General features: G+C 34.1%; 1 protein-coding gene across 2 annotated transcripts in view; it reads left to right on the top strand.

Moving 5' to 3' along the window:
• The window catches only part of SLC30A7 (solute carrier family 30 member 7), a 100647-nt gene that overhangs the window by 18352 nt on the left and 66175 nt on the right, over positions 1-16120 (top strand). For both annotated transcript variants that reach the window (XR_008669054.2, XM_019036298.4), the window contains exons 7-8: positions 3626-3676; positions 7242-7377. Coding sequence is in view for 1 of the 2 variants with exons in the window: in XM_019036298.4 (XP_018891843.1) it covers positions 3626-3676; positions 7242-7377 (187 nt within the window). In the remaining variant the exon portion in view is untranslated. The remainder of the gene's footprint in view (positions 1-3625; positions 3677-7241; positions 7378-16120) is intronic.

Genomic DNA, 16120 nt, shown 5'->3' with positions numbered 1-16120 from the left:
AGCATCACGAGGCCTTTTGTGCTATATTGGCTTATAAAAATATGATAGAGGTTTTCAAGTTTTCACATTTATATTACAATTTTTGATGTCTGTCACCTGATGTTTACCTCTATGTTTTTTTAGAAATCTTTGGATGCTAACTTATATAGCATTAGGTACTAAGTTATGAGGTGTTTATCAACTTAATATTTTATTTTGAATTATATTTTACATAGTTTATAAAGTATAGCTTAATAGAAGCTGCTTGGGTGACACAATTTGATTACTCTCAATAGAGTGTATGCTTAAGTATTATCTTTTATTTGCAGCATAGACAGAATCCTAAAGCTTTAGAATTGAAAATATGAAAGGGACCTTGAAGAGTGAGCCTTCTAAGCCCTTCATTTTTCAGTCTTTGAAATTTTTCCATGAGGCAGGAAAATAGCTTGAACCCAGGAGGCGGAGGTTGCAGTTAGCTGAGATCACGCTACTGCACTCCAGCCTGGACAACAGAGCTAGACTCTGTCTAAAAAAAAAAAAATTTCTAACTACTCTATTGAGATATGATTGACATATGAAAACAGATAAATATTTAATGTATACAACTTGATGAGTTTGAGGTAAGTATGCACCCATGAAACCATCACCATGATTTCTCCAATAAACATATCCGTTCCCACTGAAAGTTTCCTCCTACTCTCAATTCTTTCTTTTCTTTTTTCTTTTCTTTTCTTCTTTCTTTCCCTCCCTTCCTCCCTTCTTTTCTTTTTTCTTTTCTTTTCTTTTCTTTCTTTCTTTCTTTCTTTCTTTCTTTCTTTCTTTCTTTCTTTCTTTCTTTCTTTCTACTTTTGCAGTAAGAGCACTTAACATAAGATCTACACTCTTGGCAGATTTTTAAGTATACAATACAGTATTAGCTATGGGCACTATGCCATACAAATCCCTAGGATCTATTTATTTTGCACAACTGAAACTTTGTACCCTTTGACTAATATTTCCCCTTTTCCAACTTCCTCCAACCACTGGCAACCACTATTCTATTCTCTATTGCTGTGAGTTTGACTATTTTAGATTCCTTATATAAGTGATATAAATGTAGTATTTGTCCTTCTGTGTCTGGCTTATTTCACTTAGCATAATGTCCTTCAGGATCACTCATGTGTCAAAATTAGAAGGATTTCTTTCTTTCTTTAAGGCTGAATGATATTCCATTGTATGTATATACCACATTGCTTTATCCATTCATCTGTTGATGGACATTTAGCTTGCTTCCATGTCTTGGCTATTGTGAATAATGCTGTAGTGAATATGGAAGTGCAGATATCTCTTTGAGCTCGATTTCAATTCTCATGGATATATACCCAGTTTGCTGATCATACGGTAGTTCCATTATTGTTTTTTGAGGACCCTCCATACTGTTTTCCATAGTGTCTGCACCAGTTTACATTGCCACCAGTAGTATACAAGGGTTTCCTTTTCTCTACAGCTTTCCCAACACTTACTGTCTTTTGCTTTTTTGGTAATAGACATCCTAACAGGTGTGATATGATATCTTATTGTGATTCTGATTTGCATTTCCCTGATGATTAGTGATGTTGAGCATCTTTTGATGTACCTGTTGGCTATTTGTATGTCTTCTTTGGAGAAATGTCTATTTTATTCCTTTGGCCATTTATTACTTTTTAATTTTTTTAATAAATTTTTTTATTTTTAATTTTTGTGGGTACATAGTAGCTGTATATTCTTATTATTTATTTATTTATTTATTTTTGATATGGAGTCTCGCTCTGTCACCCAGGCTGGAGTTCAGTGGTGCGATACCGGCTCACTGCAACCTCTGCCTCCCGGGTTCAAGTGAATCTCCTGCCTCAGCCTCCCGAGTAGCTGGATTACAGGCGTGTGCCACCACACCCAGCTAACTTTTTGTATTTTTAGTAGAGACGGGGTTTCACCGTGTTAGCCAGGATGGTCTCAATCTCCTGACATCGTGATCCACCTGCCTTGGCCTCCCGAACTGCTGGGATTACCGGTGTGAGCCACTGTGCCCAACCAGTAGGTGTATGTTGTTATGGGGTACATGAGATGTTTTGATACAGGCATGCAGTGTGAAATAATCACATCATGGAGATGAGGTATCCTTCTCCTCAGGCATTTATCCTTTGTGTTACAAACAATCCAGTTACACTCTTTTAGTTATTTTGAAAGGTACAATTAATATTGACTGTAGTCACCCTGTTGTGCTATCAAATAGTAAATCTTATTCATTCTTTCTTTTTTTTTTTTTTTTTTTGGTACCCATTAACCATCCTCACTCCTCCCGCAGCACCACACTACCCTTCCCAGCCTCTGGTAACCATCCTTCTACTCTCTGCTTCCATGAGTTTAATTGTTTTGAATTTTTGTACTCCACAAATAAGTGAGAACATGCAATGTTTGTCGTTCTGTAACTCTTTGACCATTTTAAAATCAGGTTATTTATTTACCTTTGCTGTTGATTGTGAGTTCTGTCTATATTTTATCAGATACATAGTTTGCAAATATTTTCTGTCATTCTGTTAAGTTGCCTTTTCATTTTGTTATTTGGTTCCTTTGCCTTGCAGAAGCTTTTTAATTTGATGTAATCCTTCTTGTCTATTTTTGCCTGATGCCTGTGTCAGTCTCTAAAATATCCTGTATTTTTATAACAGTTACACTGGTATGCTTTAAAACCTTGCTTTTCCAACTTTTTTGCTCACATGCATCCCAAAATAATGTTGAAAAACTGCATATCTCTTACACTTTTGGCTATCAGCTGGATTTTTCAGGGTAGCTACTTCTTCATTCCCATACAGCAGTATAATATCTAGATAGGAAATATTATATGGTGTTATGCTTTTATATTTCTTTGTTACATTATTGCAGAACATTGTTATAATGCTCTATCAAAGCTGTACTGATAAGGGTACCGTGACCTTTTTGGTGCTGTGGGCCATGAACAAATGATGATAGTAGGTACATTGTTAGTTGTGATCAGAAAGCTTGTCAGTCTTCCTGATGATCTGTTTAAACAAATATTTCTCATCTTTTGCCTTGTTTTCCTATATTTTCTGTTTTAATGTTAAAGCTGAATAGTAATTTTCAAGATGTTTAGAGATAGAAATTATAGCATTTTGTCATCATAAAAGTAAAATGAAAAAAATTATTTTTATCTCTTCTGTATCAAGAGTTTGCCACATTAATCTAGAAGCTGTTGAAAAACTACTGTTTACCATAGTCAAGTTATCTTTCTATCCTGGCTTCATTTCTTGGACCTCATAACTTCAAGCAGTACATTTGGGTTTCTCTGAATTTTCCAATTGTAAGAGTATTAAAAGATATTTTATGAATACTGGAAGATTTTCACAATGTCTTTAATTTCCTGTGCTTTTAATCTTTTTAATACAATAATTTCTGAAATACTCCGTACTTTTGATGAATTTTAAAACTACTGCCACTAAATTTACCTCCACTCAATTATTTTATTAAATTTAAAAAATAAATTTGTAAGTTTGATATGGCTATATAGCCATGCATTCTTGATGATGCATTTGAATGAAAAGGACTCTGAATTGTAAAAACTTGAATGAGGAATTAAAAACATGTTTTAAAATAACTTAATTCTCTACAGATGGCCCCTCCTTAAAAGAAACAACAGGACCCAGCAGACAGATTTTACAAGGTATGACAAGCAATTTTTATGTTTCTTAGTTTTTTGAAACTGCTTTTATAGTTTTGAAGTTTTAGTTGTCTGAAGTTTTCCTTTAAGAAAAATATAAAACATAGTGTTTGTGTTTAGTGTTAGCCTTTCTAGTGATTGTTTTTTATATACTATTAGATATATTAGCAGACATTCTTTTAATTGTCACTTGACTATTTTCTCTGATTTGATAATAAAAGCAAAATATAGAGCTGGGTGCACTTGGCATGTCCCCACAATCCCAGCTACTCAGGAGAATTGCTTGCTTGCGCCCAAGAGTTTGAGACCACCCTGGGGAACATATGAGACTCATATCTCAAAAAGATTCGGAAACTATTCTGCTTGAATATAAGTAATACCCACGCCTGTGACTATAAACATTGTATAGATGCTTCTTGATTTACTGTGGGGTTGTGTCCTAATAAACCCATGGTAAATTGAAGATACTGTAGGTTGAAAATGCATTTAATACACCTAACCTACTGAACATCATAGTTTTGCCTTGCCTACCTTAAATGTGCTCAGAACACTTGCATTAGCCTACAGTTGGGCAAAATCATCTAACACAAAGCCTATTTTATAATAAAGTGTTGAATATCTCATGTAATTTATTTAATACAGTCCACTGTAGAGTACAGTATCAGTTGTTTACCCTTGTGATTGCTTGGCTGACTGGGAGCTGCCGCCTGCTGTTGCTGCCCAGCATCATGAGAGATGATCATAGCACATTATTGCCAGCCCAGGAAAAGATCAAAATTCAAAATTTGAAGTATAGTTTCTACTGAATGCATACTGCTTTCACACCATCATGAAGCCAAAGTCATAAGTTGATCATTTTAAGTCGAGGACTGTCTGTAGGAGTATGTTTGCTTTTACAGGATTATTACGTAGTTTTTCCAAGAATAATATTTAATATGTTTTTATGTTGTAGGAAAATTTAGAGCTAAAGATTTAATGCAAAGTGAGAACTCCATAATATTTGTAGGCCATCAATAGCTAATACATGTGTAAAATTGTATATTACAAAGTTTTACAAGCCAGAGAAAATCAATCCTGTCTATGAATTATAGTAATTTTTTTTGTTTTGTTTTGTTTTTGTGGGTGGGGGGGTAGGTTATTAATCAATCTCTGGCTCTGAGTTTCCATTTAGACTTTATTGTCAGGGTTTCCTAATTCCCAGCTATCTACTTGCCTTTATTAACTTTTGACTTCCGTCTGACTTTCTGAATGGCTTCTGATCCAATCTCAACTGCACCTATTTGTCTTCACTATTTCTTTATATAACTCTCGTTTTTTTATTTTTTCACTGTGAATATATTTCTTCATACTGAGAAATTTATTTTCAGAAGGCTTAAATGTGTCTTCCAATCACAGGTTTTCCATTTACAAAAGATATGGAATTGTTTTAGAATAACATTTGCTGAAATAACATATAATCATGCATATATGATGCATCTATATCAAGTACTATAAATTAGCCTTGATAATAAGAATTTAATTTTGAAAGTCATCACAAGTTGGAGGAAAGGAAGTTAGATTTGCCTTTCTAATTCTCTTTTATATAAGTTATTGTGAAAATAAATTTATATTTTCTGAATATTTATCAATTTATGGTGGCTGAAGAGCCCAGTAAATAGCTGAAGAACAGAGATAACTACCTGGCATTAAAAACTTCTTGTAAAATGACCAGGTAGATAGATACTCATACATGAAAAACTTGAATTAATTACGTTTTTCAATTATTTGCTACATCTTGACTCCTGGCTTACTAAGGTTTTGGGGGGTTAGGTTATCAGTATCCTACCACATCTTCTAAGGCTTTTAACTTTGTATAAGTTAAACATCCTAGTTTATGTTTCTTTCTTAGTGATTTTTTTCTTAAACAGTTTATGTAGTAAGAAGGCTTTAGGTAGTTTTAATGACACTTACTAATAAAACCAGTTTTCAGGTTAGCAAATAAATGGTAGCCAGGGACTTTCCAGTCTAAGGAAAATCAAGAACAAATCATTATTTTCTTTTTCTTTTCATGTTTAGAGTTATTTTCATTTTTTATTCTACCAAAACACTGATTAAAGAATATAAAGGCTTAAAAGCATGTATCATATATAAGAGTTTGTAGTTAGGGACCTTCAATCTGCTTTGATGTGTATTTTTTTTCCAGTTGTAGTTTTAAAAGTTAAAGTGGACCCAACATTATTAACCTATTTAATTCACTGCTATTTGAAATACGTGATAGGAACCGAATATTTATTCTATAAGTATGTCTGACAAAATTTATTTCTTCTGGAAAAATTTTTAAGAAAGTTGTTCTTAAAGGACTGTTCTTTTTGAAGAACAGTTACAATAATAGAGTTAAACTGTATATAAACGAAAAGTTATATGTAGGTAGTGAGGGATGATTTATATTTAATATAATATTTGATATAAATTTCCATCAGTGGCAGATAAAATGAAGTATAATTTCCCAGAACACAAGATTTGATTTGACTCATTAGCAATCAATTTTTAAGTTATGAGAACATTTCTTGAGTTTGTTTGTATTTCTATACCTAAAAATAATTACAGTTTACCCTTTATTGTGCAGTGAATACTAAAAAAGAAAAATCAAGTATTTCTCAACTACATACATGCTTTTTATACATTAACTATTTCTTTTCAGATAGGGCAGATGATGGTATTGAATAATGTTCTATTTTTAGCAAGACATGGTTGAAGTTTAAAAGAATGTTTTGTGATATAGAAATTTTGTATTAAAGATCTAAACGTTGAATAATTTGTCTCAGTTGAGTTTTTTCAGAAAGTATTGTACATAAATCTTACTTCTTGACATTTTAAATGGTTTTCTGGGCAACTTTGACTTACTAAATGTTATTATGTCTAAGTTTTTAGAATATCAGTATAACATCAGTATCCTACCAATTTAATATTTAATTATTAAAAGTTCAACATGTATTTTATATTTATTTAAAAATATTCAAATCAGTGCCTGCTTTCACATCACCTCTGAGTGTAGTATGTAACCAGTTTAGATAGAGCTTTTAGGATAATTAATAAGTGTAACAGGATAAGTGAAATTATGGTTTATGGGAAATTGTAGTCCCAAATGGTAATAATTGTAATCACCAGTAGAGGGCTCTGTATGTACGTATATCTATAGTTAAAAATGTTTTCCTGACCAGTTCTTTTAGCCTGATGCAATTTCCATCCCATAACAAATTACTGACTTTTGGACTCCTTTTAGCCAGAGGTGAATGTTCACAAACAATTTTTAAAATCAACTTGCTTCTCTACTTCATTTATATCATTAAGAAAAGGTATAAATTACCAGTCAGATATTTCAACCCCTGTTGATTTGAAACAGAAAAAGTGATTTTAATTCATAAATGTACTATTACATGGTTACTAAATGGTGAATATACATGCTTACTTATTTTTGAAGTTGATATCTAGTTTTTTATATATAAAATTAAGAGTATAGCTCTAGGATATATTCGTATTTTAAATTAACCAAAAGACTGTTTTGATTTTTATTATGGTTTATTTCTAGGTGTATTTTTACATATCCTAGCAGATACACTTGGAAGTATTGGTGTAATTGCTTCTGCCATCATGATGCAAAATTTTGGTCTGATGATAGCAGATCCTATCTGTTCAATTCTTATAGCCATTCTTATAGTTGTAAGGTAAGTGTTATTGTTACTTTCAAGTATTAAAGTGAGACTGAGAGAGAAATATGTTACTTAAATTATAGGTCTAAAATAAAAATAATTATGTTGGTTTTCCTTTGGTTGCTTTTTTTTTTTTTTTTTTGAGACAGAGTCTCGCTCTGTCACCCAGGCTGGAGTGCAGTGGCACTGTCTCGGCTCATAGCCATCTCTGCCTCCTGGGTTCAAGCAATTCTCCTGCATCAGCCTCCCAAGTAGCTGGGATTACAGACACCTGCAACCAGCTGTACGTTAGTGCCCAGCTAATTTTTGTATTTTTAATAGAGATGGGGTTTCAACATGTTGGCCAGGCTGGTCTCAAACTCTTGACCTCAGGTGATCCACCTGCCTCAACCTCCCAAAGCGCTGGGATTACAGGCATGAGCCACCGCACCCGGCCAGATACCCTTTTCATCTTCATATGTTTTCTGTGTTTGCCATGTATTTCTTACCTAGAGTTTGATGTTTCTTTTTGATATTTGGCAGTTAAATTTTTGGTCATAATTCAAATCAATAGTAATTTTCTTGAATCCAACATTGCATCTATAGAGTAAAATAATGGAAATATAAAATATATTCACTATAGTTAGTGTATTAATCCTTTGACATCTGCATCTTACATTATTAAATGCAAAAGAATATCAAAGACTCCTCTGCTAGAACCATTTTTATTCATCAAGTCACATTATCATTGTAGAAGTCTTGTAAAAATGCTACCTGAAATGAATTATGTCCGTCTTCCCATCTGGCTTACAAAATTCTTGAGGAAGCATCTGCCTCCTAGCTCTTTATCTTTCTCTTTCCTTCTATAGGGACAATGTATATGGAAAGATACATGTGTGTAGGTGTATAAATTCTCAATAAATATTTGCTGAATTAGATTGTACAGTTGTTATCTTTTTTATCTAATTTTTATCATAATGATAAGACATTATGTTCCATTTTAAAGTTATTTAAAAATTTACATATACACTGTATATGTCTTGACTGGACTGTTTTTATTTTTTCATTGTGATTTTACTGTCAGGAACTTTTTTGTAATGATAACTAAGATCTGCTAGAGGCCAGACTCAAGATTTTTATAGCTTGTAGTTTATTAGAATAGATTTAATAAAGTATGATGAAATCATAATGTAAGATGAGTCATAAATGGAGATTTTTTTTAAAGTTTCTGCCTAAAAAAATAGGATATACATTTTAAACATACAGATTATTTTTTAATTTTTTCAAATTATTTGAACAGGGAAATAACTCTGCTATATAAATGTCTGTTATAAGCTCAGCACAGTGCTTTACAACTATAATTCCAGCATTTTGGGAGTCTGAGACAGGAGGACTGTTTGAGGCCAGGAGTATAAGACCAGCCTGGGCAACATGGTGAAACCATGTTTCTACAAAAAATTTAAAAATTAGCTGGGCATGGTGGTTGCGTACCTATAGTTGCAGCTACTTGGGATGCTGAGGCAGGAGGATCTCTTGAACCCAGGAGTTTGAGGCTGCAGATATCTATGATGGTGCCACTGCATTCCAGCCTGGGTGACAGAGTGAGATCCTGTCTCTATATAAAAAGGAAAATAAAAGGATTTCATAAAGTTTGAAATGCCTTTTCTTCTTCTCTGGAAATCTTACTGTACCTTGTTGAAATTTCAGCTTAGATGTCCCATATTCTGTGAAATCTGACTTTTGGTAATTTATTCACTGTTACAACTATACCTCTTTATTTGTGCTTTTAGTGTTCACTTAACTGCTTCTAATTCTTCTTAGACTAGGATCTTAATATTCACTTTTGTCTCCACTCTTACTATTCTAATTCTGGCTATAATTATGTCTTACCTGGAAAACTGTAACAATCTCCAGGTTGACCTTTCTGTCTCCCTCTAAACACATCACATTGGCTAAAATTATCTTTTGTTAATAAGGATTATATTACATATAAAAGTATTTAAATATTTTAATGACTCTTACCCTTAGGATAGGGTCTGAACTCCTTAGCAGGCTTCATGATATATTAACCTTGTTGACCTCTTTGGTCTCTCTCAGTACTTCTCAATTCATACTTTGCTCTTCAGCCACAGTAAGTTAGTTTTAGTTCCCTGAGTATGTTATCAGCTCTCTGGATTCTGGGCTTTGCTCATATTTCCTCTATTCAAAATACTCTTATACTTCATGTCTTTCTTGCCACACCCCCCACCCCTTCCCACCAGCATATGTGTATGTATCACAATTACTCATCCTTCAGATCAGATTCAGTTTAAGTGGCATTTCTTTGGGAAGCATTTCCTGATTCTCTACCTCCCAGGCTGGGTTGATTGCACGTATAGCACCTTCTACTGTAGTACCCTTTTCATGGCATTTACTTACCATAGGCTGTTTGTTATTGCCCTCAAGCTCCATTAGGGCAAATTGTTTTTTCATTGTTTTAAAGTCAGCACCTAATTCTCCCTGGCCAAAAAAAAAAAAAAAAAAAAAAAAAAAATTGGTGCACTTTGAATTTGAATCAAAATAAATTTGTGGGTTTTTTTTTCAACCTCAGAGAATTACTTTAATTCCAAATTGGGAGTTCTTACTTAGTTCTGTTCTCATTCATTTATTCCTCTAGTATAAATAAATAAACATACACAGACACACAAAGAAAACTTGTTTTACTGAATATAACACATTAAGAAAACTGCACAAATCATCTTCACCAAATATTTATTAAGCAGGCCCTCTCACTACTTAATCTTAGACAAGATCTTCACTGTCTTGATCCTATAATAGGAGAGTGAGACAATAAACAAATTAATAAATTAATAATTAATAATTAATAAATTAGACGGCTCAAATGCCAAATAGTTATTTGTATTGTGTAGATTTAAGATAGGATTATATGATAGTGACTGAGTTGCCACTTTAAATTGAGTAGATCTGGAAGACTTCTGAAGAAGAGGCCTTTAACCTGAGATCTTATTGTCGTAAGAAAAGCTTGTCAGAGGAAGAACATTCTAGTCTAGGTATCAGTTGGTAGAAAAGCCTTGTGGTAAAAGCAGCTTTGATACTGAAAGGAGGCCAGCATGGCTGAAGCATAGGGAGTAAGAGGAGAGTGGTTTGAGATAAAGTTGGAGAAATAGGCTGGGGAAGACTACCTAGGGTTAGGAGTTTGGATTTTATTCCAAGTGCAATGGGACACAATAAGGATATTCTTTTTAAAAAATGATTTTGGCTGCTGTGTGGATAATAGATTATAAGGGGGCACAAGTGAGAACAGGCAGACCAGCCAGAAGGCTATTATTTAAAGTGGACCAGGTGAGAGGCCATGGTGGCTTGGTCTTAGGTACTAACCTTAGAAATGGAGAGACACAGAAAAGTTAGAAAATGCTTTGGGGTACAGCTAACAAGATTTGCTTGAGAATATAAATGTGTGGGTCAGGGTTGAGTGAAAGAGGGGAATTAAGAATAGTTTCTAGAGTTTTTAATCTGGGCAACTGAATGAATGAGGTGTCATTACTAAAAGAGAGGGGACTGGGAGAAAGGTAATGTTTTTATTTTTAAAGAGGACTGTAGATCAAAAATTCTGTTTTGGATGTAAGTTTGAGATCTCTCAGACATTGATATGGAGAGTTCAAATAGACAAAGAGTGTACAAATAGGCATTCTTGGGAGCAGCCAACTGAACAGAAAGGGTTGAAAATAGTCCACACCTGGATTTAAAGTCATGGAGTGGTTGGTATTCATCTGGCATTGGAATTCATCTAGCATGAATGCCACAATTCCCACCCCTTCTGTTTTCCTGGAAGATATCCCTCAGTATGGTACTCCTGCCTGCTAAAACTGATTTAGCATCAGGGGCCCTTTCAATATAGTGCTTCAAGCAACCACAACCGGTCAACTACAGTTGGCTTCCAAGGTAAAACTTATTTGTCATCCTTGTCTAGGTCCTACTGACCTACTTATAAACTTCTCTGTAACTTACATAGATACATAGTTTCAGGTCATATGATTGGATTTCTTTTTGTTATTGTTAAGCTTTAATATTTTTATTATTTGCTCTTGTTTTTCTGATAACCAAAGTAATACTTTGCATTGCTATAAAGATATACCTGAGACTGGGTAGTCTATAAAGAAGAGAGGTTTTATTGGCTCACAGTTCCGTAGGCTTTACAGAAAGCATAGTGCTGGCATCTGCTTAGCTCCTGGGGAGGCCTCAGGAAGCTTACAGTCATGGTGGAAGGTGAGGGCAGAGCAGGCATGTAGCGTGGTGAAAGAGAGAGAGAGAGAAAACAATGACTAAATCTCGAAATAACTCACTATTGTGAAGACAGCACCAAGCCATGAGGGATCTGTCCCCATGATCCAAACACCTCCCACCAGGCCCCACCTCCAGCATTGGGGATTACAATTCAGCATGAGTTTTGGGCAGGCACACATATCTAAACTATATTAACATTCTTATTGTGAAAATTTTAAACATTACTGAAATGTATAACTTACCTATTAAAAGGTTCTCATAAGCCCACCCTTTGAAGGTAACAAAAAAGTTTCATGTATCTTAAAATTCAACAAATGTTTTAGTACCCACTCTGTGCCAGGCAGTGAACAACATGGGCAAATAGCCTACCCTCATGGAGCTTACATTTTAATAGGGAGACAGTCAATAAAGCAAACGAACATGCAAATAGATAATGGACTCTCAGTTGGTGACAAATGCCATAGAGTAGGCTAAGATGCTATTTTAGAAGGGCTTGGAAAGTCTTCTGCATAGGGTAATATTGGAGCAGAGACTAAATGGTGGAGGAGAGGGATATGGGACTGTTCAGAGGAAGAATATCCCTGGTGAGGGAACTTCAAGTATAAACACACTGAGGCAGGAGGATGCCAGATACAAGGATGACAAGAAGGGCAGTGTAACTGGAGCGCAATGAGCAGGGCAGAGAGTGGTAGATACATGTTTATATATCTGCATCTCTAGAGTTCAGGGAGCAGGTTGCGGTGGAAGATAGAAATTTGGGTGTCATCAGATTATATATGTTGTTTAAAGCCATATTTAATAGACAGTTTGTTCTGAGACCGAGTATTGATAGAGGAGGGGAGGCCTGAGAACTGAGCCCTGGGGGTGGTCAGGAGGCAGGTGCAACCAAGAAGAGTAAAGTGGAATGACCAGCGAGGTGGGAAGAAAGATATAATCATATGTTGTTTTAGAAGCCTTGTAAAGAAACCTGTTAAACAGGAAGGACTAATCAACTCTGCTAAATGCTGCTGGGACTAAGAAGAGTGATGAGAATGAAAGCCTGATCAGACAGAGTAGCTTCAAGAGAGAATGGGAGGGGAGGAAATGGAGATAGCAACTAAGTCAACTCCTTTTCAAAGCCTTTTGCTGTAAAGGGGAGCAGTGTGATTGCCTGGCAGCACAGAGGGCCCACTTTGAGGTTTGTGGTCATGAATTTAAAGTGCAAACAACCAGAATAGTTGTGTTTTTCTTCAGTCTTGTTCAGCTACTTGGTAAGAGGTATGGAATAGACAGAGAGTTGGATTTAACAGGTTTGGGGTTTTGTCAGGTGAGTACTGACAGTGAGAAAGGGGCAAGGCAGGGATTAGAGTGGTGAGAAATTAAGATATAAAGGTAATTGATGCATGCTTTAAAAAAAAAAGTGTTAGGTTCAGTGGTCTAATCCACTTAGTGGCCTAAGATAGGGTCAGTCTAATCCACTGAGCCTATCTTCCCTGTTTGGGAAGAAGTATTAAGAGTGGAGGTATTAGGGGAATTGATCCAGAAATAGAAAGGGTTGTTCAGATTACGAGATATTTGGAATTGAGATCTTAAGGCTTAAGGTGTGATTATAGGGGCAGAAGATAAGCTTAGCATATAGAGACCTGATGATAGGTGGATTGCCCACATGGATAATTTAAATCAAGAATAATGAAAAGAGTAGAGGTGGAAAGATAATAAGCCCATTACCAAATTTTTCAGTGACTGAAGGGGAGCAATCAGGAATTGTAACCCTGGTAATCAAGATGGGTAGAGGGTGGAATGATCTAATGGCATGGGCCTTAAGGAAACTGTGCTGTAGGGAAGAAGTAGTAGGAACTGTGATAAATAGTGATAGTGACAAGCAAGAAGGACATCTGCCTCACCACAAGCCCCGACAGTACTGGAGTGTAGGAGAGAAAACGGCGCTTCTTAATAGTGCTGTAGGGAAGACAGTGCCCTCCATTGGTCAGTTTTCAGGTAGAGCATGAACATGCTATGTGGCTATTTAGAGAAGAGGCTGAGGATTTAATGAAATTGCATATTTAAAAGTAGTTTTTTTAAATTATGGGAATAATTATGTTGACAAAGAAACTTGGTAAAATATAGAAAAAGATAAGGAAAAATTACCATAAGAGACCCATGTTAATATTTTTGTGGGTTTTCTTTTGGATTTTTTCTTTTATTCTGAGATTCTTTTGTTTTATTTTGTTTTTCATAATATTTTTGTTTGTATTATGCATATGACATATTCTTTGTAAGAAAATTTTTAATAGTTTTCTGATTATAAAATATGATCATGGTAGAAAATTTTGAAAATAGTGGAAAGCATATGAAGTAAAGAAAAACTAGGATCACAACACGCAGAGGTCACATAACCACTGTTAGCAGTATTTCTTTACAATCATTTTTAGGGACATTTTTAAAAAAATTATTGAACTTCTACTATATGTAGATTGTTAAGCTTGGTCAGCATCAGAGAGCATTCACAGGTTTCAGATGAAAGGTAATAGTATATTTATTATTTTAAGTCAATATTAAGTTTTGGATGACTAAGTTGTCAGCAAAGGCTTAGATTCAATGGTAATAAATGACAACAAGGTACAGAGCAACACATAAGAAAAATTCTTGTAAAAGGTCTGTGTCTAAACTACGCATTTATCTTTACATGTATGAGGGAGAAACTATATAGAGAGAGTGTGTGTGTGTGTGTGCATGTGTGCGTGCGTGTACACACCAGATCCCAATTAGCATTCATATATATAGAGAATATATTTCCCAGAATGTTAATTGGCTCTCTCTGGGTAGTGTAATTTTAAAATTACATCTCTTGCCTAATTTCTCTATGGTAACATTTTGGACTTAGACTTTAAAAAAGCATAAGTTTTTTAATGAAAGTCAGTTAAAAAGTAGCTCCAAAGTACAAAATAAAGAAATTCTAGTTCAGCATTTTTTTCATTTAAAAAAGAAAACAAACTGAATTTATTTAAATGTACACCTGATAAAGAACTATTTGCAAGGAGATCACTCTGAGATGTTTTTCAAATTGGTAAAAATTTGCCTGATTTTAGGAAATAGTGAAAACTCTTTAAAAATCAACTAAATAGAGTATAAAGAAGTATTTTCCCCTACCATTAATTTTTATATATTCAGTATTTGCAGTTCATCAATAGCAAGAGAAATAGTGGCACTTCTTTTAAATTCTCTGGGTCTACTGCTGCTCAGTTGAAAACGTGCCATGGAAATATATGTCTGTCCCTTCCAGGTTGCCCAGCGTTCCATTTTCACTTCCACAGTGAAAGTGATTTCTTAGAAAAAGACAGGTTTTTTTTTTTCAACATTTTCTACACAGACAAAGGGTGATAATAAATTTTGGGGTAAAACTGAGTTGTATTCTGATGAATTTTGTTTTGCAATGAAAAACAGGAGAATGAATATCATGTAAGAGTGTGATTTTTTATTTTCTGAAAATATGGTTCCTGTAAGAGCTTTCAGAGTAGTTCTGCTCCTTTTTTCCCTAAGGTGAGTTGGGATAGAAGATGAATTCATAACTTAGAATGCAGAAATCTGAACAATTAGTTGTAGCTTTGAATCTCACTGCAGTTTAGAGATGAGGCAATTTACATAGATCTGTAGCTTGATTTTTTTTTATTCACTTAAATGAAAGGGTTACCTATGCATGATGGATAATTATAAAACTAAGCAGGATATAGAAATACACTTTGTTACTGGTGTGATATTTCTGAAGCCTTGCTAGATTTTTTTAAAAAATCAATTTTCTGCAACTCACCAGTTACCATCTTGTGGTGCTTTGTACTTTTATATATATATATATATATATATATATATATATATACCACAAAATCATTTGTAAGTACAAAGAAAAGCTTTTTAACCAAAAACAAGTCTTTTTGTTAGGTCTAAAAAGTTTTAAAATAGCAGCTTAATTTTAGAGGAAACAAATTTTTAGAGGCAAACTGAGGTACAGACTTTAGAAATGATAAATAATGGTCTGTATGAAATAGAATGTATACTAATGGAAACAAAATTATAAACTTGAAATTCTTAATTATAAGAAATCATCATTGTTCATGAATATAGGATTTAGACCCTGTACTGATTTTGATAAATCTTGTTGATTTCCTATTTAAATAGAAAGAGTTGAATAGAATAAATTTGTGGCCTGTATTAAGTAAAAAGTAAGCATTTTTTTTTTTAGTATGTAGAAAGTTACCATATGACAAATTCTAGAGATTTTACTTTTTTCAAAATTGTTTTTGGGTGTTCCCTAACAATTTCCTTTGTGGTTTGCCTTTCAAGTGGTTATAATTTGTGAACTATTACTTTTGGGGACTAAGATAAACAGTTTGCCAAGATTTTAACTTGCTGCTTGTATATGTGCCCATATTGTAAAATTGAACATATGGGAACATTATTGCATAGTTATTGTATTCTTTAATCATACATAAAACCATCATAGTAAGAACATTTATAAAAA

The sequence above is a fragment of the Gorilla gorilla genome, chromosome 1 (genome assembly GCF_029281585.2).
Source record: "Gorilla gorilla gorilla isolate KB3781 chromosome 1, NHGRI_mGorGor1-v2.1_pri, whole genome shotgun sequence".
In the NCBI taxonomy this organism is placed as follows: domain Eukaryota; kingdom Metazoa; phylum Chordata; class Mammalia; order Primates; family Hominidae; genus Gorilla; species Gorilla gorilla.
This window is presented reverse-complemented; position numbering and strand designations above follow the sequence as displayed.